The sequence below is a fragment of the Rhodamnia argentea genome, chromosome 8 (genome assembly GCF_020921035.1).
Source record: "Rhodamnia argentea isolate NSW1041297 chromosome 8, ASM2092103v1, whole genome shotgun sequence".
Taxonomy (NCBI): domain Eukaryota; kingdom Viridiplantae; phylum Streptophyta; class Magnoliopsida; order Myrtales; family Myrtaceae; genus Rhodamnia; species Rhodamnia argentea.
In genome coordinates, this window is record NC_063157.1 from 12,586,462 (window position 1) to 12,612,318 (window position 25,857).

Genomic DNA, 25,857 nt, shown 5'->3' on the forward strand with positions numbered 1-25,857 from the left:
ATACGAATTTATTTAGCGACAATGGAATTTCCGTTTTGTTTCTTGAACTACATGAAATTTTACCCACCCCGTAATATGCATACAAAAATCCAACAAAAAAAAAAATAGGCAGATAATTCCGACAAAAAAAAGAGCAGATAATGAACTTTATTTTAAATTTTTAAAACAGACGTAGGAAATTAAAGGCATTTGAGATCGTTGGAAATTCTTTTCATAAATATTAAATATTTTGTTCCTTTAAAGATCTCTCCAACGTTCGAACATGTCTTGTTGCAACGAAATTAGACGGAAAATAAACGGGGGGAAGGGGAAGAGGGAGACTGTAGGTTATATAGTTTCTGGTCTCTTTTTATTTCTACCCCAGAAATTATCTTCACTGATCTCGGAGTCGAGAGTTTTTCTCCGGACAAACCCAAAGCGAAATCTGGATGGTTTTCTTCTCGAGTGCGAAGCATAATCCATCCAAGAGCCCCTCGAGCTCCAAGTGCATCTCTGACGCAGTAAGTGATTCGTCCACATTGATTAATATCCCTTTCTTGATCCGAGGTTCGGTGCTTGGTCCCTTTGAAGATACTATGCGGCGGAAATGTTTGGAACCTCTTGGGTTTTCTTTTTTTTTTTTTTTTTCCATGCGACGCTCTAAATCGACGTCTCGCGGTTGCAAATTCCTGATCTTTGTTTGTGTCTGAACCGTGAGATAGAGCTGAAACTTGTCTTGGCAGAGCTAGGTTGATGGAATCAGCACGCGCGGACGAAGTTGGGTCATCTTCTCCATCTGGGTCTGGTGTTTCTAGCTCCCAATTGACCGAAGATGCGGCTTTTCGCATCGATGACAGGTGCCCTAAACAAGTATCGCCCATGAGGGGTGGTGGGTCGAGGAATACTAGCCCCTTAAGCCGGGCAGGATCAAGAAACACAAGTCCTTCTAGGCAAAAGGTTATTAAGACGAAGCCCCGTGGTTTAGATGAGGAAACAGCGGCTACATTCAGCAAAATAGTGCACCCTGATGTTCAAATGGAGGATAATATATGGGCAATGTTGCCCGAGGACTTGCTGAATGAGATTTTAGCTAGAGTCCCACCATTTATGATTTTCCGGCTTCGTTCAGTTTGTAGGCGCTGGAATTCTATCCTCCAGGATAGTAGCTTTCTCAAGTTCCATTCGCAGGTGCCGTCTCATGGGCCATGTCTTCTTACATTTTGGAAAAATTCACAAACCCCACAATGCTCGGTCTTTAGTTTGCCTCTGAAAACATGGTACAGGATTCCTTTTAACTTTTTGCCGCCTTGGGCATTTTGGTTGATCGGCTCATCCGGAGGTCTCGTTTGCTTTTCTGGGCTTGATGGGTTGGCTTTTAAAACTTTAGTCTGTAACCCTCTTACTCAGACATGGAGGACACTGCCAAGTATGCATTATAATCAGCAAAGACAGTTGATCATGGTTGTTGATCGGACAGATCGGTCTTTTAAAGTAATTGCAACGAGTGATATATATGGCGACAAGTCGTTGCCGACTGAAGTGTATGATTCGAAGCTTGACATTTGGTCTCTCCACCAGATTATGCCTGCAGTTAATCTTTGCTCCTCAAAAATGGCGTTTTGTGATTCTACATTGTATTTGGAAACTCTCTCACCTCTTGGACTGATGTTATTTCGATTGGACAGAGGGCTATGGGAACATATCCCCGCTAAGTTTCCAAGGTCCTTGTTGGATGGTTATTTGGTTGCCGGTACTCAAAAACGTTTGTTTCTAGTTGGGAGGATAGGTCTTTACAGTACACTTCAGAGTATGAGGATTTGGGAGTTGGATCATGGAAAGAATACCTGGGTGGAGATCAGTAGAATGCCACCGAAATACTTTCGGGCTCTTTTTAGGTTGTCTGCTGAGAGATTTGAGTGCTTTGGACAGGATAACTTGATCTGCTTTACATCTTGGAATCAAGGGAAGGGTCTCATATATGATGTAGATAAGAAGGTTTGGTCTTGGATTGCTGGCTGTGCTCTTCAGTCATACAACAGCCAGATTTGCTTCTATGAGCCAAGATTTGATGCTTCCATTAATTGAACGGAGAAACATGGTATCGTGCTTCTATTTGACAAGAATTATGTCAGGTTATTGGCTTCATCGGCATATGCATATATCAGCTACCTCTCACTTCCCATTTCCAATTTTTGACTGACCTCATGAATTAGCGGCATTTCTGTTGTTTGAGCTCTTCTTTGTGGATCATCCTCTGACATGACTGCGATTGAAAGAAGTACTTTTGTCTCAATTCAAGAGCAAAACTAGTAATGGCACTATTCATCAAGCTTTTCGTGCTGATTATTTGAGGATCATTGTGTTTACACACTTGTATGGAAGTGGCTCTTGAGAGTCGTTGATTCATGGACAATGGCCTCTGGGAAAATATGTAATTATACCTCCTTTTGTATTCTTGGAGACTATTATATATGTAAGTTGTATCATTTGATCACTGGCTCGTTATTTGGTCTTATTTTTCATCACAATTGGCTCGTGATTGTGTCTCCACGTCAGAAGTTTTCAGTGTTTTCAATGCCTCCATTCTCCAGCCATTTCTTACTTGTGTCATTGAAATACCATGTCTTCCTTTCTGTTTTACAGACTTCGATATAGCTGGTTCAGTTGAATTTTACTTTCTATTAATATGTTTATGTGTTCCTTTCCTTGTGCTGTGGTGATATCTGCTCGTTAACTTGCCACTTACTTTGTCCTGCATCTGTGTGAGGAGTTTTGCATGCCAATTTTTCAAAGCTCTTTTTCCCTTGTAGCGGTGCCTTTTCCTGGGTTTATAATGTTCCAGTGGAGAGCTTCCTTTATGGCAGTGTTTAATCTGCCGATGGCATTTTTACCTGTTGACAAAAGCGTATGCTGGAATTCCATGTCAATAATAATCCAGGAGGAGTTCCTTTTAGTCTTCTTCACTTTCATGTCACGGAGTTTCAGCAAATTGTGATTTAGATAATTAAAAGTAATAGGCACATCGATGCCTTCTGAAGCACAGCTCTTAGAAGCTGATTTGACTTTGGACACTTAAGTGGCTTATCGTGCAAGGCATTGTCACAAACTCCTCTTCCTTGAATACGAAGGGTATGGGTGTTATCTTAGTGCTTATATTGGTTCTGACAGTATTCGTCCAACAGAATCTGGCTTCTTTATTTGTTCTCTAGCTGTATGCAACGCCTTTCCCTTCTTGTTTAATTGGGCATGTGGTAAATGGACTATCAGCTTTTCGTTAAGTTCGGTATCATAAAATGGAAGTAGGTGATTACCAGATTTTAGTTAAGTTTGGTATGATGAAATGGAATCAAATGGGTTGAGATGTCGAGTAGAATGAAACCAGAACTGAAAACCACTAATGGGGTGGTCCTTCTTTTCCTTATGTGGGTCACTCTCAAATAAGTAGAAAGTAAGGGTCTGTAAGGTTTCCCCTTAATGATAGAAGCTTGTTCAGGGCCATTTCCTCACTTAGCAGGAGTTCCCTTTCCATCAGAATGGGCATTCCTGCTTCCAAATATCTGACCAAACAAAGGAGAAGAAATCTTACTCAGAATGCAATTCTAATTTTGTTGATTCTTTTAAACAAAAGATGTTTTGAGTTGGCTTGGAATTGCGTGCGCAAAAGGGTACCCATAATGCAAAGCTTCATTCAGGTCAAACATTTTTTTCTAACTGCGCTGCATAATTCAGTCGAATTATGCAATCTGAGCTTTTTGCTGTAAAGTTTGCTTTGCTGGGAAGTTATGAGTAAGACTGCTGGATATGGACGGTGGAGATTGTTTCATGTGCTATCTCTGCTAAAAACTACTAATCCATCGCTCATCATTGCTGGTAACATTTGGATTTACCGTACCATGGTAAGTATGTTGCAGGAATTGTTTGACATATGAAGTGTAGTGGAAATGTTTATATGTGCTAGTTAATTCTCTGAAATATGCTGAATATTGTTTATCTGCTATTATGTTCCGAATAACAATGTTACTTTGCTGAAGCTCTCAGCTAATCCGAACTAGAAGAGTGTGCTCTTTGAGTTCCTGACGATGGGGTTCTCCCTTTTTGGTTTGGTTTAGGAAAGCTATAAAATGTGCCATGTATTTGCAAGTTTCTTCAATTCCTGCATAACTTCCCTGTTTGGGCTGTATAATTTACTGGTGAGGGAGAACATATTTACGCATCCTTGTAAGTTTTTAGTTTGTAGCTACCAAATGAGCCTTGTATTGCCTACTGAATGCTTTTGAATCTTTTGCTTTGGTTGGTTTTGACCTCAAACGCATGTGACATAGCCATCTCGTTTTCTCGGTGCTAGTCCAAAGTTGTGTCTTTGAGGTAACAGGGATAGCCACAATTTTATGTCAGTCCGGGAAGTTCATTCTCAACCAAATGTGCATGAGGGTTCCATATACAGGAGGTTTCGACCGAGCTCTTAAGGATCTAAAGTATTCTTTTCTGCACATGAGTCGAAGATGCAACTAGTGTGAAGCTAAAACAGTGGAGTTGATTAGTCTTTTAGATTTTGAATTGTGTTCTGTGTGATCATACTTGCTTGCCTGTGTTTTTTTTTTTTTTTTAATGTTTAATTAAACAACCAAGCGAAGCTTGAGAAGTTCTTGATTACGGAGATTAATAAAAGAAGACTAAACCAAGAAGATAGCAAAACCCTTGCTTGCCAAAAGGCATAAAATATGTGAAGGATCACAGTAAGACCTATCGTTTGTTAATGTAGCAGAGCCTTTCAGAATGTGAACTTGCATCTTACAAGTCTAGTTACCAGTTGTCAGGTTGGACAAGATAGGTAAAAGTTGGCCTACAACATCGAAACGGATGACCTTGTACCAGCTATGCCAGTGATTAGAAAATTTCTGTCGTCCATCATTCTCTCAATTAACCACTTTGTAGTTTACTTCTGATAATCTGCAGAAGAGGGAAATACATCAGGTGTAGGCTATTTCTGTGTGCACCTCTCCTGAACTGAAGGTTTTGTAAAAATATGATGTCACCTTTGTGGTTATTGAAAGGGTAACGTCAACTGAGTCGAGGAGCTGAAGGCATAGGCAGGCCTGGGATTGGGCAAAAACAAAACAAAAGCTTCTGACATTTGGCCCGTGTGGGGGATAGGAATAGGAGAATGGCTGAAATTGCAAAGAGTGAGTTTATGGATAACCACTGAAAGTGGAAGGAGACTGGAAGTGCTTGATATCATAGATATAGTTGGAATGGTCCATCATGCCATGAGTCTTAACTAAGGGTAAAGGCGCTGCGTAATGCCATTTCAATAATCTTTTTTTTCCGTACCGACAAAGAGAAGGTTCTCCTTTTTCTTCACTGCTGCAAAATTTACAATGAGATGGATCTATTTTATCTTTGACATATGATCTTTTAGGTTATCTGCTTACATTTCATATTTTGCCGAGTCTTCTCGTGCTTTTATGTGCTGTAGGAATTTGAACTTTGGATCGGGGACTGTTGTTCAAAGAAGTAATCCAGGCACAAGAGGTTATAAGAATTCACGAATCATGTGCTCTGTATTGGTGGAAAAAGGTGTACATTCTCTCGCATAAACGACTTCTCTCTCTCTCTCTCTCTCTCTCTCTCTCTAATTTTGCATGCCTTGCGTATGCTAAGTCAAGTTGGGACCGGATTGAGGCTGCACACAGGTTGATACGTTCTTTGCATGCATTCTGAACGCAGAACTGTGAACACAATGGATCAAGGACACCTTGGATCAAGATTCAGTTCTATGCCCGAGGCGCGAGACAGGGACCTGAAGAAGGGAAAAACATATAAGATGCGAAAATTCACGAGTACTTTCTGTTTAGTATGGGGTTCCGAGAGTGAGGATTCAGTTCCTCTGTCCTCTTTTTTGAAGTAGGATCGCCATGAAACTTCTGGCGCTTGACTTGCTACCAACCCCCCCAACCGTTGCAATGCCACTTTGTGGCTTTCAACCTCAGAATCTTTTCCAGGGAGTAGTTGCTGTTGGGGGGTTTTCTCTTCTGTCTGATAGTGGGTAGGTTAGCAAAACTGACCCAGAAAAGGAACGAAAGGTAACAGATAAGCGCCATTGATGAGAGCTTAAATGATTACAGAATGAAGGTAGCATGTCAGAGGTTGACTTTGGACTATAGTTTGGTCTTTAACCATTGATTGCATCTCCCCACCACCATCATTGAGGAATTGCACCAGATGGAGCTCTTTATAATGTTCTAGGAATTGGTTTTGGGCCAGCCGGCACCCTATTTTGTCAGCATCCTACCAAATCCACTGCCAGTCCGCAAATTCTTCCGCATATAAATAAATAAATAAATAAAGTAAAAAGATTTAGAATTATGATTCGGACAGGACAACCATTACATTCCTCTTCCCCCGTATGTACTGCTTTGCATGTGTGTGGGGGCATGTGAGTTCCAGAAAATTCCCTTATCCAACCAGCTTAGCTCCCCTAAACTGATCTATTTTTCATTTATTTATTTATTTTTCTTTTCATAGAAATGTTTCATGAATGGATAAAAATATCAAAGATGAAGAGCAGAACGCCGCTGGAATTTCCCCCTTTTGCTGTCATAGATTCGATCAAACTGTGTCCAAACGTTTCGATTTGTAAGGTATTTTCGTGTGGTTTATAGGACAACTAAGATAAAGTCGCTTATGTTGCTGCAGCATCAAGAAGAAGATAGAAAAAGATTGTACGTGACTTTGAACATCAATATATGTGGAATTCTGCTAGAGATAATCATGATTTTAAAGTCCGGGGGGCGTCCAATATCAATATATTCAAAATGTCATATTTTTTACCAGGAAAAAAAAATGTCACATTCGTCGAAACAACGGTTATTAATATATATCTCCAAGTACATACGCGCGTGAAGAAAGGAACTATTGAAAAAGGTCCTAGGTTTTTTTTTTTTTTTTTTGAGAAAAGTGCACTGAAAGTCCCAAAATTTGTCACGAAAGTGCAATTAAATCCTAAAACTTACAAAAAAATGAAATCAAATCCTAAGATTGATCAAAATGGTACAATTGAGTCCTCCTGTAAACTTAATCTAACTCGACTAGCGGAAAATGCCGACGTAACTTATTTTAATAATTTCTCTCTCCTCCATCTTAAATCATTGAAATTTACTCGGATCAAAATGGGTCGCTAGTGCTATTTTGCTTGTTAATGAAAGTAAAATTACCCGCATTGAGAAAGTTAAAATTTCAGAATCTTTTTTGGTCAAATAATTTTCGGATTTTATCCTGCAAGATTTTTCTGTATGGAACTACAGACGGTCATTTAACGAACAATGCCATTTAGACGAATCAAAAGCATCGAAGGAAATCGATTGAGTACAAGGATGAGCCACCAAGATTGCGAAGGAGAGAAAGGAAAACGAAAAAAACATGGGAGGAGGCGGAAACGCCCAAGTCCCTTTGTTCTTCGCACCACCCTATAGCAGATAACTCCAAACGATGCCAATTCTTGTTTACCGGCTGCTACACAACGATGAGCAACATCGTTGTGCGTACGTCCCACTGCTCATTCCCGTTTTCTATGGCTTCTAGATTGCTATTCGCCCATACCCACTTCGACTTTCCCTTTTACCAATAACCGTGTCTCTTTATTCTCTCTCTCTCTCTCTCTATCTTTCGCTCTCATCTCTGCGCAGTTTCTTTCTTGTACTGGGTCGTCCCCCCTCGAGCCTTGACTCTTGACCCAGAAGCCACCCTAAAGATGGAAGCTTGCGAAGGGCGCTGCGGGACTGATCGTGCCGAGTCTCCCGACCCAAGAAGCTCCTCTTCTTTTCGCAGAAGCTGATCGAAGGAATTTTGCTGACTTGGCTGCTGAGCAGGTACAGCTCACGGTGTTGTTTTTGGCTGCTGAAAGAAAAGGAAAGGAGGTGATTCCTGCGCGTTTCTTGATTTTGGAAAAAAGGGTGTCGTCCTTTGTTGATTCTGAGGGTGATACTTCCTTTAGCTTTTCTGGGATCGGTCGAAATTGGGTTCTGCTTGCTCTTTATGGTTGTCATGTTTGGATGTTCAAGTTTTGAAGATGATGGAGTGTATGTAGTGTGTTTTTCTTGTGCTTCCGAATTCGGAAGGTGTGTGCCCCTGGGGCTAATGATATTTATGCGAATTCATGTTAGCTTAGGCTATGCCTAGTTGGTGTTCCCTCCACTGCTTAGCAGAGTCTCTCTCTTCGAAACGGATAGTCCGAGCTGATTGTTGGGAGGCTTCGGAAGGCAATTTGTCTCCTCTCTTGTTGCAGTTTCGCATGTCAGGCTTTTGTTGTGAAATGAACTTCCGTGATCTATTGGTCATTTGTCGTATGTCCTTTGCTAATATTTGAATGAGTGAGAGCAAGTGGCCAAGGTTGTGGAATTCGCGCAATTGTGATAGGACTCTCCTTCAACCCTGAATCTTTGTCAGTCTAGTGAACAATACATATTTTAGATGAAAGCACCATATCCATCTTTTTTCTCCCTCTTTCCTTCTACTAACATGAATAGTATAAACTTATTATCTGCTAATTTGTATTGTTTTGATGATATATGCAGCTTCAAATGATTTATTTCCACTTTGTTATTCATTGTTGATCACTTTGTACAGTTGTACCAGACACTACCTGTTTAGACTATGCATGCACGTCTTTCAATGATAATTATTTGACTCCAGATGATGTCCGATATGTGAGAGGGATTCTGCAGCATATCTTCCCTTCAAGATGTGTGATCTGTTTCAAGTCCAAAAGCTGTTGCAGGATGAATCAACCTGATTTAATTATCATTGGCGTCTCTGTTGGTCTTGCTCTTGGCATTTTGATAGCTTTGCTCGTATTCTTCAGCGTGAGATGGTACAAGAAACATGCTCATCTTCGACGATGTGCGAATGAGCGTAGTTTAACCACCCTTCCCATACGCATGAATGGATTAGGCACGAGCACCGACTTCAGTGCGTCATTGTCAACCTCAATAGCTAATGGGGCATCTGATAACCACCGGAAGAATTCTCCTTTTAACTGGCGGAGCCACCAGAACAAAGAATGGCTTGCATCTGCATCAGGCATACCCAGATATTCTTACAAGTATGCAAAATGATTATCCTCAATTGCTCTAATATCCTCAAGATTGCCCTTCAACTACATATTATTTGAAATTTGATTCCTGGATATTTTCCTCTTTTGAAGTTCATTTACTGTGGTGAAAATATATGGACGGTTTCTGTTGTGTCAAATGGGATAATGAACGTCCCGTAATGCTCTCTTTTCTTATTGTATGCATGTATGGCTACTATTTAGTCTTTGTCAATGAATAAAAATTACTGCTTCATAACAACTCCCGCTTTGGGAAACAGGGGAACATATCTCTTCCATGCTATATTTCAAGCCATGGGTTCAAATAATTGCAGGGTGATCGGATCTTTTCCACATGTATTGTGTTCCCAAAAGCTCTCATGAAATTTTATTATTTTCATTGGTAAAGTTGTGTGAGCCTTTGCACATCTGCAGGGACATACAAAAAGCTACACAAATCTTCACTACTGTCCTAGGACAAGGTTCCTTTGGTCCTGTATATAAAGCTGCGATGGCAGCTGGGGAAATCGTAGCTGTCAAAGTGCTTGCCTCTGATTCAAAACAGGGTGAAAAGGAGTTTCAAACAGAGGTATGGGCTGAAGTAACATTAGGGTAAAGGAGCATGTCATTGTTATGAATACAATAGACTACTTGTCTTTAGCCATTTTTTTTCAGATTGTTGCCCTGAAGTTCCTCAATGTTTACACAAAAGGATAACGATATTGCAAAATGTTTCTGTAAATGAATATGTCGACAAATAGGTACCAGGATAATAGTCACAGGAGAATGTATGGAAAGGTTTGGAATGGTGGATCTTGTCGTATGGGATTATTTTTGTGCTTCTATAAAATTGACTCAATTCCCTCAGGCAACTTTTTCCCAGTGTCTTCTAAGAACATATGCACTAAAGCATGCTGAGTAGTTTTTGACTTTGTTCATGCTATTAGAACTTACTCAACTAATGCAGCATGAATACGAGGTGGGCATGTGTCCACTGTGCTGAAATTGAGTTCTTAAATGAGGGAACCTTCTTAGATAATCCAGGACCAAGAGTAGTGAAAGATAACTTCATATACCAATCCTTACCGTTGAATATATTTTGCCTAACATCTTTGATATTTCAAAGTATTTAGCACAAGTAACATTTTCTTGAGGATGGATTTAGAGGTTAATTAAATATGCTTTCTCAAATTGTCAGGTATCATAAATAGCATTTTAACCAAAACGTGTGCCAATGACACGGTCTCTTTTGCAGGTGTCTCTGCTTGGTAGATTACATCATAGAAATCTTGTAAATTTGGTGGGCTATTGCATAGATAAGGGGCAGCACATGTTGATTTATGAGTTCATGAGTAATGGAAGTCTGGCAAATCTTCTTTACAGTAAGTTCAAGGAAACCAACTGATCTGGAACATGTTACACCTTTGCTATGCACACGTAAATTTCAGCCTTACAGGCGACGCATGTAAAGTTTCGTCGAATACTTCCATTTTTGTGATAACTACAGGAGCTGGCTTCACTGTTTCATCATTGACTGTTTCTTTTTACTTTATTTTGGACTCCCTGGTGATAATTCTCTTGTTGAATATTCTGAAATTTTGGGTATTGAAAGAAACTTCAACAATTTTTTATGACCATTGAACTGTTAGACTTATCTTTAAAAAAAAAAAAAAGGGACTGTTAGACTTAAAATTAGGAAATGGGATTTCATTGATGGTTTCCCTCAATTATCCTCTTATTCTTATTTGTTGTGTCAAATTTTCTGGCTTTTGTGGCTGCCTACTTTTTATATCTGTAGCACACATCGTGCAGTAAAATATGAGATATTTGTAATGATGGCTAAGCAGAAAAGGTTGTAAATTCTCATTATCGTTGTCACAAAAATTTGGTTCACTCTATTTGGATCAAGTGCCAAATGGCAACCACTTGCTTGGTTGTATGCACTGGTCATCTTAGTTTGAGGGGTTATGACTTCTCATAATTGCTTGTTTCCTCAGTTATGCAAGTGTACATCCATATATTATTGTAGATGCTCAGCCTAATATTTTTCCCCTTGTTAAATGTTCAATGCTCCCTTTCCTACATGTAATAGTGGATTTGCTAATAAGATTTTGCTGCTGTACAATGATCCAGATGAAAAGGAAAGGGTTTTGAATTGGGAAGAAAGGCTTCAAATTGCTCTTGACATATCGCATGGAATTGAATACCTTCATGAAGGGGTATGTTTGCTGATTAGCTCTTGCTTTTTTTTTTATGAATGGAAACTTCAGTCCTCTGATAAAAATGTTTTGAGCAGGCAGTCCCACCTGTCATACATCGTGACCTAAAATCTGCAAACATATTGCTAGACCGAACCATGAGAGCGAAGGTAAGACACTCGTGTTCTTTTACATTCAGTATTTTCAAATTTTTATGTCCTTTTTATAGTACATGGTGTTGGGCCTGTAAGCTGCCCTGCCCATTTTGTAGGTGGCTGATTTTGGTCTATCTAAGGAAGAGGTATTTGATGGACGAAATTCTGGCCTGAAAGGTACATACGGCTACATTGACCCAACATACATATCCACGAACCAATTCACTATGAAGAGTGACATATACAGCTTTGGTGTTATCATCTTCGAACTCATTACAGCAATTCACCCCCACCAAAACTTGATGGAATATGTCAATCTCGTGAGTGTTCTTTTAAACCTTCACAGCAGACCCCTATTTGTTTTGTCATCTCCACATCGGTATAAACTCATTGGTCACACATTCTGTTTACAGGCTTCGATGAGTGCAGATGGTGTTGATGAAATACTCGATAAGCGACTAGTTGGGGAATGCAATCCCGACGAAGTGCGACAACTAGCTAACATTGGTCACAGATGTCTGCACAAATTACCGAGGAAACGGCCTTCAATAGGGGAAGTTTCGCAGGCTATATTGAAGATAAAGCAGAGGCGCCTTATTAAAAATGATGAAGCGTCTTTTGCAAGATCTGATATTTCGAGAGCTGTAAGCTTAATAGAGGACCAGCAGGTGGAGCTGAGTAATATGGCCAGCATGAAGGAGAGAGAGTGAACTATAGCTTGTTTTTCTCCCCTCCTGGTTCATCACTTCTTTTCTTCCTTCCTTCCTTTGTTTTTCCTTTTCTTCTCTGTTTTTTTTGCCCCTTCAATTTTGGGGTTTCTCCTAGCATCCTCATCTGGTCTTATTTTCAGCGAGCTTCGCCATAGTGTAGAGAACGAAGGATGTCGGTAGGTAGATGCGGATGAGCCTTTTTACTAGATGCAGTTATCAAAACGAGCGGTGTAGATGAAAACCCGTGATGTTCAAGTGAGCTCAACAGTCTAGTTCTTGCAAGGGATACTACTTTTGCTGAGTCCCGTGGTGGCAGGGCTCAAGAAACGGTTCCTCTTCTCCTTCTGTGCACGTCTAGTTCCTTGTCTGAGATCAAAGTTTTGCCCCGCACCCGAGACGCAACTGATGGATCGGGATTCATTTCTCGAAGTTGCCTTGGTGGTCTTCGTTGTTTGTTATGGCTGGCTGACATGAGTAAAGACCCGCATTGAGCACGGATGCGACGAATTATTACTCTGGTTCCGCGGTTTTTTCAGATCAACCCTTTTGAAACTGGCGTGCTGGATTCTGCAAACGCTTTGTTTGTGAACAAACAGAGCTGCCTTAACCCCATCTAAGGAGTCATACAGGAGCGAATACTTGAATAAACCTGTGGTTAAGCGTTGTCATCTTTGCTCGGCTTCTAGAGAAGTTACAAGCATCCCGCGTGGTAACTCCAAGAGATGGTTTTGCCTTCATCGATTATGCTTCGGAAGACTGCTCGGGTCCAAATTTGTGCAGAGAAAAGGAAGAAAGCATAATCTATGGTTGCCTCGCACTCAAGTCATCCCGGTCAGCCATTCTATAATGTGAACTCAAATGCAAGTACCTTTCTATTCCCGCTACGACAAAAGTTCAATGCAGTGGATTTAAAATCGCATTTCTTCTATCAGTTTCGTTTTATCATATTATTGTTGACGTCTAAAATTTGGTTATTTCATTTATCATTCATCATTTAAGAAAATTAGAGATCGGACCCGACTCATAAACAAAAATTTCGTTAGCATGGTTCTCATTTGCAATACGTTTAGGTTCCATTTTGCATTTCTTTGCATTTTAGGACTAACACATTAAAGAGATGAATTCGGAATTTGTATTTCCAACGGTCTTGGATTTCAGACGCAAACCCGCAAGATAAGGCAGGCCCAGAATCAAATTTCTAGCATCCTGGGAGCTCGAAAATAGCTCAAGCGACAATTCGATGTGGGACTCGTATGAGGTTTGGACATAATGGATGAGGGGTCATCCCATGATGCCAAATGGCGTGATCTTCAGCGTCCCCATGCCACCCCGATTGACGGCCACAATGTTCTGTTCCACCACGGTCCCGTGGACCCTCACGCACTGGAATAGGCAGAGAGAGAGAGAGAGAGAGAGAGAGAGTCATGTGCCATGCACATGCATTGATCATATGCTGATCACGTGGCACCGTTGAGATGCTATCGTGGACTCTCACACGCAAAATCGCTCTCTAATCGGCGCCAGCTCCAAGGACTGGCTGCAGGCCAAATTTTCTCCCCTAGGTGGTGCCTACACACTAGAGAGCTCAAATAGGTAGGTCGGGTCGAATTTGGGTCGGGTCGAATATGATCCTACCCATATTGACCAGTATAATCTATTTTGACCCATATTCAATAACTCATACCCGACCCGACTCATAACCGATCCATACCCAACCCGACCCATTTTGACCCATATTACTAAATCGTACTAATATTCTAATAAAATCTATATATCATATTCAACCTATTTTAAGCTCTTCACACGTATATGTTACTAGATAAAAACTTCATATCAAATAAAAAAGAAAATTAAATAATAAATAATTTGTAAATAAAATAAAAATAATATTACTAAAATACTTTTATGCAATAAAAAATCAAGTGAAATTTTTTCCTATTTTTAATTTGTAAATATTTTGTAATCAATTGAAATTTTTTCCTTTTTTAAATTTTTTATATTTTTTCGAATTGTTTTATTTTTTAAAACATTTTGTAATCAATTGAAATTTTTTCCTTTTTTAAAATTTTTATATTTTTTCGAATTGTTTTATTTTTTAAAATATTTTGTAATCAATTGAAATTTTTTCCTTTTTTAAATTTTTTCTATTTTTTCGAATTGTTTTATTTTTTAAAATATTTTCAATCAAGTGAAATTTTTTACCTTTTTAATTTTTTCTGATTTCTCTTCTTCTCCACCTTCCATCCCACACGTTATCATCATCGTTGTTGGGAAAGAAAAAGCGAGATTCGGTCTTAGATCTCCTCCAGCCTTCCTTTTTTATTCTCCCTTCGGATCATCGGACTACGAACGATCTTCGCGGCTTTCACCACCGGATTCTCCCTCGCAATCGCCTCACGGCTGGCCGCCTTGTAGTTGTAGTTGCGGTCGTGTCGATCGAAGTACCGATGCTCCGAGCGGAAGAGCTCTCCGCACCAGCATCGGAATCCGATGAGGCCTACCTTCCTCCGGCATCCGGAGCACCGATTCACTTCTTGCCGAGAGTTTGACTCGATCGAGGGAGGCGAAGCGGCCGTCTCTTCTCTGCTCGTCCCTGTCGCAACTTGTGAATCTTCTCGGCGGAGAACTTGAGATCCAAGGTGCCGGCGGCAGAGGAGGAGGAGGAGGGGGAGGAGGATGACGAGGAAGTGGTGGGGGCGGAGGAGGTATCGGCGGTGGAGTACGACAGTGATCGGCAGCGGCGGGCGATGGGGTACGGTGACACACGACGGCTAGCAGCAGGAGCACGGCGGCGACCGGCGAAGGGACGGAGGAGTATAGCGGCGACCGAGTGGCACCAGCAGATGGTCCGCCGCACCGACGGAGGGTCACCTTATAAAAATATAAAAATAATAACTAAGCCTTTTAAGTACTCTGGCCCATTTGCAACTTGTGGGTAGAGCTGTCGATAATGGGTCCAAAATGGGTCCGAAATGGGTTAGAAATGGGTTTCATATGTGACCCATTTTTGACCCATTTAATTTCACTGCGACCTTTTCAACCTAGTTTTAGTGGGTCTCTACAAGTTAATGACCCATATAAGACCCATTTTATATAAAATATGGGTCAAATATGGGTTTATGACCCATATTGACAGCTCTACTACACACATAAGAGATGGGCTCGATTTCAATTTTTGATCATTATCTGTAGTGGTTATTATTAGGGCTGTCAAAAAAGCCCAAACCGACTTGAGAAATTAGTGTATTTTAAGGTCGGGCCTTGATCTTCTTCGGGTAAGGGCTAACTGTCGGGTATTCTGATCATTCAAGTTGAGTCAGATTTTGTTAAAAAAAAAAAATTCTCCCAAATTGAAAAGCACGAGCCTCAGCCCTAACCTCCACTGCTCACACCCCTCTCTCCAATTTGAGAAGTACGAGCCCTAAACCCTAACCTCCACGATCGACGCCCCAAGCTCTCTTGTTTGATGTTTTCAACAAGCGGTGGTCTACGACATGGACGCACTTTGTTTTCAGAGATTGTTGGGACAGAGGATGTGAAGGCGAAAAAAATAACCCATCGAATCCCGAAACCGAGACCAGCCCGTCCCGAAGTTTGAGACACATGCCCTTGTGTATCGGGTTGGGTTGGGCACGGTTTCATTTAGATTTGGGTTGGGTATCATGATACCCGGCCCGGCCCGACCCCTTGACACTCATAGCTATTTATCAAATTTCCATCAATTGATATTTCACACATTATTAACCACTGTTATCTCTTTTTCCAACTGATGGGCGTACGGTTAATTGATCAATCCATTTTCGCCGTTCACTTTACATCCGATTCAATTTAGATCGTTCATTCCAATCAGTTAATCACTCTCAGTAAATGAACTTCTCGCTCAACAAGAGTATAAGTGTATAAGTAAAGCTTTTCTCAGTTTGTAGTTGCACTTGCAATTCTTGTATTCTTCAGCATGTGTTGATCTCTCATATAGTCTCAAGATCCACACCAATGATTGTATAATTTTCAAGAGGATCAATTCATTCATTGAAGATAAACGACGCGATCACGGCGAGATTTGGTCGTCCATATATTCGAATCTTCCTAGCAACAGTGTGGTTACAAATAGAGTTGCTTATATTAGTAAATAATCCTTTTCACCAACTTGACTGACAGCAAATTGGAGTTTCCTTCGTGTGTCAATTTCGGAAGTTTCACGTCTGCGACTTGCGGTTAATATTCCTTGAGACTTAAATTGATAGTCAACAAAATATATGGGTCTTCAAATCTAATGTGCAACTGCACGTTCTTCTCGGTGATATAGAGATCCGCTTCTATCAGCAATGCGTGAGTTCATCAAGGCTGCGCTCTAGTAGTTGACTTACATACTACCTTTCACTTCGTCTTCCTGAGTATGACCATGACTATGGAAGCTATCCACCTTGTCACGGTACCTCCAAGTCCTCATGAACTTCTCGATCTCTGACTTGTTCACATCCATTAAGGTACGTCCAAACATCATCGGTCTTTTCCTTCGTACTCTAATAACTATTAGTGGCGATAGAGCTTTCGTTGTATTTATTCAGCCTAGAATAGGACATCATCTTCATTGATCTAATACCAGTATAGATGGATGATTTTATCAATTTCGAAATATCATAGGAGGTTTTCTCGACAACTTCAATACCGGTGAAGCTCTCACAGTCTCCATGTAACTCCGACGACCAGTAGGTCCTCTGGCGATCAAACCCTTGTTTGTGTACAACAACTCCAGCCAGGCATCTCCAGCAGCTCCCTCGCCATTGTCTAGCCACCCATCGTCGCCATTCACGCCCAAAGTGGCAACGACCCTCAACACCTCCACCGATAGTATTCCCTTGCACCGGCGGTCCTCAAGCTCCACACCGGTTGTCTCCCTTATGCCATGATCTTCATTGAAGTTCTTAGTTAGTCTTAATCAAGGTACGAATTGGTAGGTCCTATCAAAAGAAGGGGTTATTTTAACTAATGTCATGGTCTGATGCATAACATATAGTTGTCAAAACTTAGGGGAAAAATACACTTTTAGTGCCAAAAGTTGTGTACGAAAATTACTTTAGTGCCAAATTTTTTTAAAAACGATCATCTTAGTGCCAAGTCCAATTTTCTCTGACGGAAATCGGACGTGGCATTATTTTATTATTATTTGAAGGCGACGTGGCACCGGCGAGGTCCAATCAACAATTAAAAAAAGGTAAAAATTTTAAAAAACACTAAAAATAAAAATTTAATTAGGTTACAAAAATAAAAAAAAAATACAAATTGTTTTTTCAAAATAATTTGAAAAATTAAGTTAAAAATTAACAAAAGAAAAAGTAAAAACTCATAAAAAAAGGGTAAACCCGCATGTGGTGTGGCGAGGGCTTACACGCCCCCCGCCGGCCATAGGCGAGGCGAGGGTCGCGGCCCTCACCCGGATCGGGCAAGGGTCGCCGGCCCTCACCTAAGTCCGGCCGAGGGTTGCCACTAGTAACCGACCCCGGCCGGTGGCGGCCCTCGGCCAAACCCGGGCGAGGGCCGGTGACCCTCGTCGGATCTAGGCGAGGGCTTGCGTGCCCTCGCCCGCGACCCGTTGGGGTTGCCAAGCCCTCGATATGGGCAAGGGCCTACAGGCCCTCGCCTACGACCGGTGGGGGTCGCCGGCCCTTGGCCAATGCTTAACGATCCTTGTGGGCCATGCCCCACCACCTCTGGCCATTGCAAGCAATGGAGGGGGCGGCGGCAGCAAGGGTTTAAGCCCTCGCCACTTAGTTCTCCACCTAGATTTTTTTTAAAATTTTTTTAGCTTATTTTAAATGAATTTAATTTTTAGCTAATTTTTAAATTTGAATTTGTTTTATTTTAATTTATTTTAAAGTGCATAAGTCCACGTGGCAGCCCACGTGGATTTATTTATTTTTTAAATTTTATTTTTATTTAAAAAAATTATCAATAACACGTGGCCATTTTGGCTGAAAATTCTCGCCGGAGGCACCAAAATGATCCTTTTGTCTCCTACTTTGCACTAAAGTGATCAAATTGAAACTTTTGACACCAAAGTGATCTCCATACACAACTTTTGGCACTAAAAGTGTATTTTTTTTTTCCCCAAAACTTAGGGTTCCCTTGCATTATACATCGGGCAATGGACTTTTGAGGCAAAGGTTTGACCTCAATCATGGTATTCATGCATCGCACAATGTATAGTGCATAGGTTTAGATGCATGTTCCTCTTCATATAGAATTCAAACTTCTTCATCATGTAGCAACTTATTAATTTAGGTTGCGTTTGTTGCTTTAATTAATGCAAGTTTCCTAGTCAATTACCGGCATCATGTAGGTTTGGAGTTAGTAAAAATCTAAAAAATATCTCATGTAGATCATATGATTTGATTTGGATGACAAACTAATTCATCAATACCTTTTGGATTAATTTCGGTTAAAAAAGAAAAATACAAAAAGGGTTGGTTAATACTTGATGTATGTAGATTGCATTTAGGGTTAACCCATGTTTAAATTTGATGCATGTTTGATTGAGGATAATAAAATAACACTACTAAAGGGTTATCTTCTTGTTGGAAAGTTAATTTCCATTAGAGAGTTATCTCTTTTCTTAAGGGGTTATCTCTTTACTTTTGAATTATCTCCTCACTTAAAGGTTATTTTTTGCTGTAGAGTTATCCTTTTGCTAGAATATCTTTGCTTGAAACTCAATTTAGCATCGAGTTCGATAATTTTAATTAGGAGATTTGTTTTATTTAACTCGAGGATCAAATTGCTTACATTCATCATGCATATAATTTATTAATTTAGTATATGCATGTTATTTAGGGATTTGACTCATGCATATTAGTTAGTCACTCAATTAATGCATTTCAATTTTACATGCATGAAATTTTGGTCAAGTAAAGTCCTTAGGTGTGATTTTTGAATTATCATCCTAATTAAACAAGAAAACACGAAAAAAAAAAGTATAAATTGCTTACTAATGAATTCTGCGTTATAGTGATAAACAATTTGTTAGTTCATGCATCACATCTAGGCATTTCATAGAGCTTTGCACCTATGTATATAATTCAGGTCTGCACCCATATAAAAAAGAAGAGTAGTATTTAAAACAAATATCTATTTGTATAGAAATATCAATTATCCATTTTCTAGTGGTTACCTCAGAAAGCATTAAAGAAAAGTAGAGGGATCTAAATTATCAATATCTTCTTTATCTTTGCCTTTTAAAACTTTCTTTTTTATATCTAACAATTCCTTTTGAAAATCAATCTGAGTTATTTTGATATTACGAATTTCTTTCTTAAGTTCGTTAATCTTATGGTGGATATCATTAGAATTTGTAGGGCGAGTTTGTAATTTCTTTCCCCTATTCAAAATTTAAGTGGGATTGCATGATGTATCAAACTGTGGTGACTTATGAAATAGAAAGTATGACTTGCCATCTGGAAAAAATCTTTTTTGATGCAATATTTAAAACATCTTTTTGTAAAATATCTTTAGCAGATTTGCAATCAATTCTTAGTAAGATTTTTTTATTCAACAGATCTCCTTGAAATTTGGTTATAGAAAGAACTATTGAAAGGATTTCCTTTTTGATAGTAGAGTAATTTTATTGTGTCTCATTCCAGTATTTGGAAATGAATTGAACAGCTTGCTCTCTATCATCTTTCCTTTGTTTAAGGATTCCTCTGTATCCTAGTTCTGAAGCATCTGTTTCAACAATTTTGAAAGCAGAAGGGTATGTAAACAGGGAATCTCTTTAATAAGGAATACTTACTGGATCTGGTTCCAAAAAGTAGGTATGAAAGATATTCAAGTTTCTAAGGAGGGTATTCAAGATCTGCGCCTAAAGACTTCTGTAGGTCTTTAAGAATATTTTTGGGGAGTATGGAAGCCAGTTGAGATATCGATATTGAAGGTGATTGTTGGTTTGGACCAAGATAAGGTTCCTCGGACATCACATACATTTGGGAACAATCATTCCAATTGAGAGATCTATTCAATTAGCGGATGGATTTTCAAATGAATTGAAAGATAAAACTCAATTGCTACGTTTCCTAGGAAGTTTCAATTATGCGATAGATTTCATACCAAATATTAATATCATTTTCAAACCTTTACACCGAAGGTTGAAGAAAAATCCGGTCTCATGGACTAATTTGCATATGGAGATATCGAACTATTGGAAGAGGAACTAGTTCTTCTTAAAAGATTCATTCTATATAAATTATTTTTATTCTTACAAAAGATTCCTCGAGTTCCTCGCGGTCCCGACCAACGGACTTACAACCCCTCTTGGGCTTTACTGCTGGGACCACACCGGGTAAAATGAGTTTTTTTTAAAAGAAAAAACAAAATTTATATAGGATGTTTCCAAAAAGAACAACTATTTCTTCTCCCTCCGGCTCTGATACCATAAGCATGCAATGGATCGGGAGGCTAGATGCAAGAGAATAACAACTATGATAGTAACTATGAACTGGCTTAGATCTATGCAAGTTATGATTATTGCTATATGTAAATAAATGATCGATATGAAAAGAAATAAAATTCTAAGCATAAAATTATGAAAAAGGTAAAAATGGTAAGAAGAAGTAAGGATATAATATAAAAGGAAAGTTATACAAATAAATTTATAGTAAATGAAATGCGTACCGGCCACAAGCGGTAGAACCTGCCAATTGTGGGGTATATGAATTAAATTATTGATAAATTAAATTGCAAATACGTAAATAGACAAACAAGGCCTTGAACACCATAGGCAATAAAACTTGCCGATTGTGGGTTATAAGCTATATTATGGAAATATGTACTTTATTGAAAGTAACTGAAAGATTATAATATGGTAAGTTGATGGAATATAGAAGGATCAAAAGATCCGATGCATACAAGTGCATATATTAAAACCTAGAATCCACGGACCATGAACAGATCTGGAACTCTTAGGGAAACAGGGAAGATGAGATGAGGATATTGAAGAATACTTACTGGATATGGTTCCAGGAAGTAGGTATGAAAGATATTCAAACGTTTATAATTTATGATAATTCGAGGAACTCCTCTTTCTAATTCAGCATTTTTATTGACATAGAAAGCTGAACAGCTCCAAGGAGACTAACTTTTCCTTATCAAGCATTTACTAAGAAGATCTTGGATTTCCTATTGACAGAAATTCGGGACCTCATGATTCATTTGGGTTAGTCAAGCTTTAGTCGGAATATTCTTTTCAGAAAAATCTAGTTCATAAAGTAGATCAACAATAAGTTTCTTCCCCCCGGCTGCCGGCCGTGCGGGGTTCCCCTGGGTCATAAAAAAAAAAAAAACAATAAGTTTCTTCCTAGACCATAAGGCGTTAGAAAGAGTGGAGCATATGTTATCTTTTATATGAGTTTCTAAAGAAGAGATATTCTACTGAATACTAGGAAGAGCAAGATTTTGTTCTATCTTTTTGTATTCAAGTTCTTCCTTTAGATATAAAAGATAAGATTCTTTATCTTTGATAAGATAATTAATCTCTGCTGTTGAATGTTCCTATAACATATTCAAATTCCAAGTTTGGGGTTTTGTTATGAAATTAAATATAATTTTGTTATTCAAGATCTCTATTTCAATTCCTTCTTGAGTGACCTTGAAGGGCTGAATTAAATTTATGAAAGTGGTTCCTACTATGACATTTTGTTTCAAATCTTTTACTAGGAGAAAAGATGTTTTTAATGAAACATTATCTTTTGTTACCAAAGCTTTTGCTAACTTGTATTTAATTTTTAACCTGTCACCAAATGCTGACTTTAAAGCTTCAGTGGTTTTATCAAAGTATTTGGTGGGTACTAGACCTTCTCGGATACAATTCAGGTCTGCACCCGTATCAAAAAGAGCAGCAGTATTTAAAACAAATTCCTTATATATTTCTATAGAAATATCAATTATCAATTTCTGGTGGTTATTTCGGAAAGCATTAAAAGAAAAGTAGAGGGATATGAATTATCAGTATCTTCTTTATCTTTGGCTTTTAAAACTTTCTTTTTGATATCTAACAATTCCATTTGAAAATCAATTTGACTTATTTTGAGAATACGAATTTCTTTCTTAAGTTCGTTAATCTCATCAGTGAGATTATATGATGTATCAAACTATGATGACTTATGAAATATTGAACCAGAATTTTGAAACTTGTTTATGACTTTCTCCTTTTCATCAGAGTTAGTCATTTTATCAATTTTATCCAAACTATCTTCTTCTTTTTTTGTGAGAACATTAATTTCTTTATTCTCATCTTTTGAAGAATTCTTTGGTTTTGACTCAGAGATTTCAATATCGTTGATCTGAAGACCGTCTTCTTCTAAAGAAAAATCTGAAGTTTCATCTTCAATATCAATCATGAGTTGATTTAATTGATTTAGAATTTCTTCATCAATATTCAGCTCATTGATTTTCTTATTTAATTTACAAAATTTTCTGGTATGACCCTTTTTTTCACAATTGTAGCATGTAAATTTATTGAAATCCTTCCTCGCTACCGTTTGCTTTGAATCAGGTTTTTTATGAAAATTAGTATTGGTTTTGCTTCTATTAAATTTTCTCTTTTTCCTATATGTTCTTTCAGGGGGCATTTGCTAGAACATTTAGGTTTAGAAGATTTGATATAAGTAGGATCATATTGTGCACAAAAATATCCTAATCCCAGTCTGATAAGTGACTTTTCTTTCTTAAGGTGTTTTTACAGCTTAATATTATTGCATAACTGGGTTCCTATCTTATAGACATATGCAATAAGTTCTCCACAAGAGAGGAGAACAAATGGAATTTGTTCTCCATATTGTTCTCTTATCTTATTTCGGACTTAGTTTCCTATTGAAAGGGGCAATCCCGCTAAGAATTTTTCTTTCCATGAAGGTTGCTTGCAGTCTGATCGGAGGAGGACTCTTTGAAGGAAGATATCTTTGTATTCCTTGAATTCTCTTAGGGATCTACATTTCATATAGGAAAGAAGATCTTGATTTTGATCACAAACTATTGAAGGATCTCTTATGAAATGCTGGGATATGGAATATATAAGGGCACTGACAGCATCTTGAACAAGTTGACCATAATCATCAAATATAGTTTGGCCATTATCAACGACTTTGACCGCATTTAAAATTTGGTCTCTTTGTTCGTCGGTGAGATAATTATCCCACCATCCTTTTAATTGACTAGAAAAACTGACGATTATCATGTATGCAATTTGCTGGTCCGTAGTATCTATTAATGTTTTATAAGTGGTGGCTAACATGACCATTTGGTTAAGGATCTTTATCAAATGTTGTTCTGAGATTCCATCTATATTCCATTCATAAATGTCATCTACATAATATTTATTTTGGACCCTTTGAAAAGTTTCCTATGATATAATGTCTAGAGGGGAAGCCCTTGCTAATATAATTTCTAAGGTTCTTTCCAAGTTATCCTATTTAATTCAAAAATATCTTCTTTATCCAAAACATGAAATTGGCTATCTTAGGTAGATGGTTTGTATTAGACATGGCCGGTTCGGAGGAACCGCCGGTTCCGGTTTAGGAACCGGCGATTCCGATTCCTATAAAAGGTAGAAGTGGAACCGTCCCTTGAAGGGGCCGGTTCCCGGGCCAATTTCGGTTTCGTTTTTTAAATTTAATTTTTAAAATAATAAATAATGAAATAAACATAATAAATTATAAATTATGAATTATAATCAAATTGTACATTGTAAAAAAATTTTGGAAAAAAAGAGAGAGAGAGGAGGAATGGGCTTGAACTTAATGAATTATCATTAAACGCCTACATATCTTCTTGGGGATAGAAGAATCAAAATTCATGTAGTTCTTTTACCTTTGATAACCCCAACTTACCTCATTGTCAATTGTCGCTATCCGTTGTGATACCCGTGGCGGTGGTTTCTCCACAATCCTCACTAAAGAATTCATATTCTCGATCCAACTCTTGGTATCAAAATCTAGTCTTCGTCCAATCATCGACACAAGCTTGAACTTCCATAGACTCCGGACTTAATCTTAAACGGCGAGAGTCCAAAACTAATCCTCTAACACTAAATACTTGTTCAATTGCAACTGTTGAAGAAGAGGTTACTAATATCTAGCGAGCAATGAGGGCAAAAACCGGGTAATCGATTGAGTGACTTTCCACCACTCTAGGATTTGAAAATATGTACTGTGTTCGGCATCACGAAACTCAAATTGAGTGGTTAAATATTTTTCTAATTCAGAAATACTACCTGTTGCCCCTTTTTGTTTTATCTTTTTGTCTACTCTTGAGCATATTGTACCATCTACTAAGTGAACCACCAGCTTCGCTTCGTGAGGCGATAGATTGTAAGGATCCACAATAACTTAAACCATATATACTACAAAATTCTTCATATAATATTACTATAGATTCTTTAACCTCTCCTTGTATAGTTGAAATATCTATTGCATCTTTCAAATGTAAACAATCATAATAATACACATTCAAATAATCTAATAAACCATCTAATTTAATACGTGGATAAAAAAACAATACAAACTAAATAGACAAGATGAATTTTGAAATAATAATGCAACAATTTTTCTCGCATTACTAAAATAATCCAAGCTAATTCAATATCTTTTTCATATTCACTAAAAATACCACCAATATTAACACACTATATTAAAAATAAATGCGTAGTATGATAATAAATACTAGATAAAGTATTAGTAGCATCATTACAAATTTTCAAAAATTATAAAAAAAAAATTTTACAAACGTTCCAATGTTGCGGAAGTAAAGTAATTTCGGGAATATTTTATGAAATAAACATACATAATAAATCTTTATAATCAAAAGTTTGACGAAGCAACTCGTAGGTAGAATTCCAACAAATTGGAATATCTTTTGGAAACATTTTTGCCATTCTCCCATGTTGTTTACAAAATTTTCCCCATGCTTTCATAAAATGGGTACAACCCCATAAAAATTTAATTGCACCCTTTATTGGGGCGAGAGAAGTCTCAAGAGTTCGTAAACTATTATGTACACATAAATTTAAAACAAGGCAAACACATTTAATGTGAAAAAATTGTCAGCCAAAAAAAGGTTTACAAATATTTTCTAATTCGAGAATAGAAGCGATATTTGCGGCGGCATTATCAAAATCAATTGAAAATATTTTATTTATCAAATTATATTCTTATAAACTTGCCTAATTATTCTATAAATATTATGAGCCGAATGCTTTTCATCAAAAACTCGAAATGCAATAAGTCTTTTTTGAATGGTCCAGTCGTCACATATCCAATGACATGTGACACCTATATAAGAATGAATTTGTCAAGAATCACTGCAAATATCGCTACCTAAATGCACACGTCCATTGAATTCCGTAAAAACTTTTGCCAAATTTTTTTTTTTATAAAAATGCAAAAGTTCGCGTTTAAGAGTAGTTTTTGGAATAGTTGGTGCTTCGGAACCAACACAAGTATTGATCAAATATTTCAAATTAAAATTTTCACCAATAGTAAACGGAGCACGATCAAAGGCAACATATTCAACTAATGTTTGTTTATAAAGTGCATCGGTGTAACGAAATAAAGGATAAGTATTAGCATTGGCGAACCCGAAATTTTGTTGTTGCCTAGTATCGATCTCCGCTTGCGTTGGATGTTTTTTGGTCGGATGTCGACGGAATGTTCCGTAGTTGTCTCCTTTGGTAAATTTGTATG

General features: G+C 38.2%; 2 protein-coding genes and 1 pseudogene across 6 annotated transcripts; 2 read left to right on the forward strand and 1 right to left on the reverse strand.

Annotated features, from left to right (window-relative positions):
• Window positions 1–283: 283 nt before the first annotated feature.
• On the forward strand, window positions 284–4,032 carry LOC115755552 (F-box/kelch-repeat protein At5g15710). 2 transcript variants are annotated; one of them, XM_048283887.1, is made up of 2 exons: window positions 284–2,006; window positions 3,433–4,032. In XM_048283887.1, exons 1-2 carry the CDS (start codon window positions 733–735, stop codon window positions 3,452–3,454), a joined length of 1,296 nt encoding a protein of 431 aa, XP_048139844.1. In that variant the 5' UTR covers window positions 284–732; the 3' UTR covers window positions 3,455–4,032. The 2 variants fall into 2 exon arrangements, with proteins under 2 accessions (XP_048139844.1, XP_030550860.1); XM_030695000.2 differs by lacking the exon at window positions 3,433–4,032 and having other exon boundaries at window positions 284–500; window positions 723–2,471.
• A 3,382-nt stretch (window positions 4,033–7,414) lies between these two features.
• On the forward strand, window positions 7,415–12,517 carry LOC115755553 (calcium/calmodulin-regulated receptor-like kinase 2). Of its 4 annotated transcripts, none has more exons than XM_048283893.1 (8): window positions 7,415–7,847; window positions 8,756–9,079; window positions 9,503–9,656; window positions 10,323–10,449; window positions 11,201–11,286; window positions 11,364–11,435; window positions 11,537–11,740; window positions 11,834–12,517. In XM_048283893.1, exons 2-8 carry the CDS (start codon window positions 8,757–8,759, stop codon window positions 12,128–12,130), a joined length of 1,263 nt encoding a protein of 420 aa, XP_048139850.1. In that variant the 5' UTR covers window positions 7,415–7,847; window position 8,756; the 3' UTR covers window positions 12,131–12,517. The 4 variants fall into 4 exon arrangements, with proteins under 4 accessions (XP_048139850.1, XP_030550862.1, XP_048139849.1 ...); XM_030695002.2 differs by having other exon boundaries at window positions 7,416–7,895; window positions 8,692–9,079; XM_048283892.1 differs by having other exon boundaries at window positions 7,416–7,847; window positions 8,671–9,079.
• A 1,907-nt stretch (window positions 12,518–14,424) lies between these two features.
• LOC125316283 lies at window positions 14,425–16,613 on the reverse strand (annotated as a pseudogene).
• Between the last annotated feature and the right edge of the window lie 9,244 nt (window positions 16,614–25,857).

What these genes read in the sequence shown, in the direction of transcription:
- LOC115755552 (XM_030695000.2), top strand. Translation starts at nt 733, where the DNA reads ATGGAATCAGCACGCGCGGACGAAGTTGGGTCATCTTCTCCATCTGGG.
- LOC115755553 (XM_048283893.1), top strand. Translation starts at nt 8,757, where the DNA reads ATGAATCAACCTGATTTAATTATCATTGGCGTCTCTGTTGGTCTTGCT. An exon ending in TTGAATACCTTCATGAAGGG is followed by an intron (nt 11,287 to 11,363) that starts GTATGTTTGCTG and finishes TGTTTTGAGCAG; the next exon opens with GCAGTCCCACCTGTCATACA. An exon ending in ACCGAACCATGAGAGCGAAG is followed by an intron (nt 11,436 to 11,536) that starts GTAAGACACTCG and finishes CCCATTTTGTAG; the next exon opens with GTGGCTGATTTTGGTCTATC.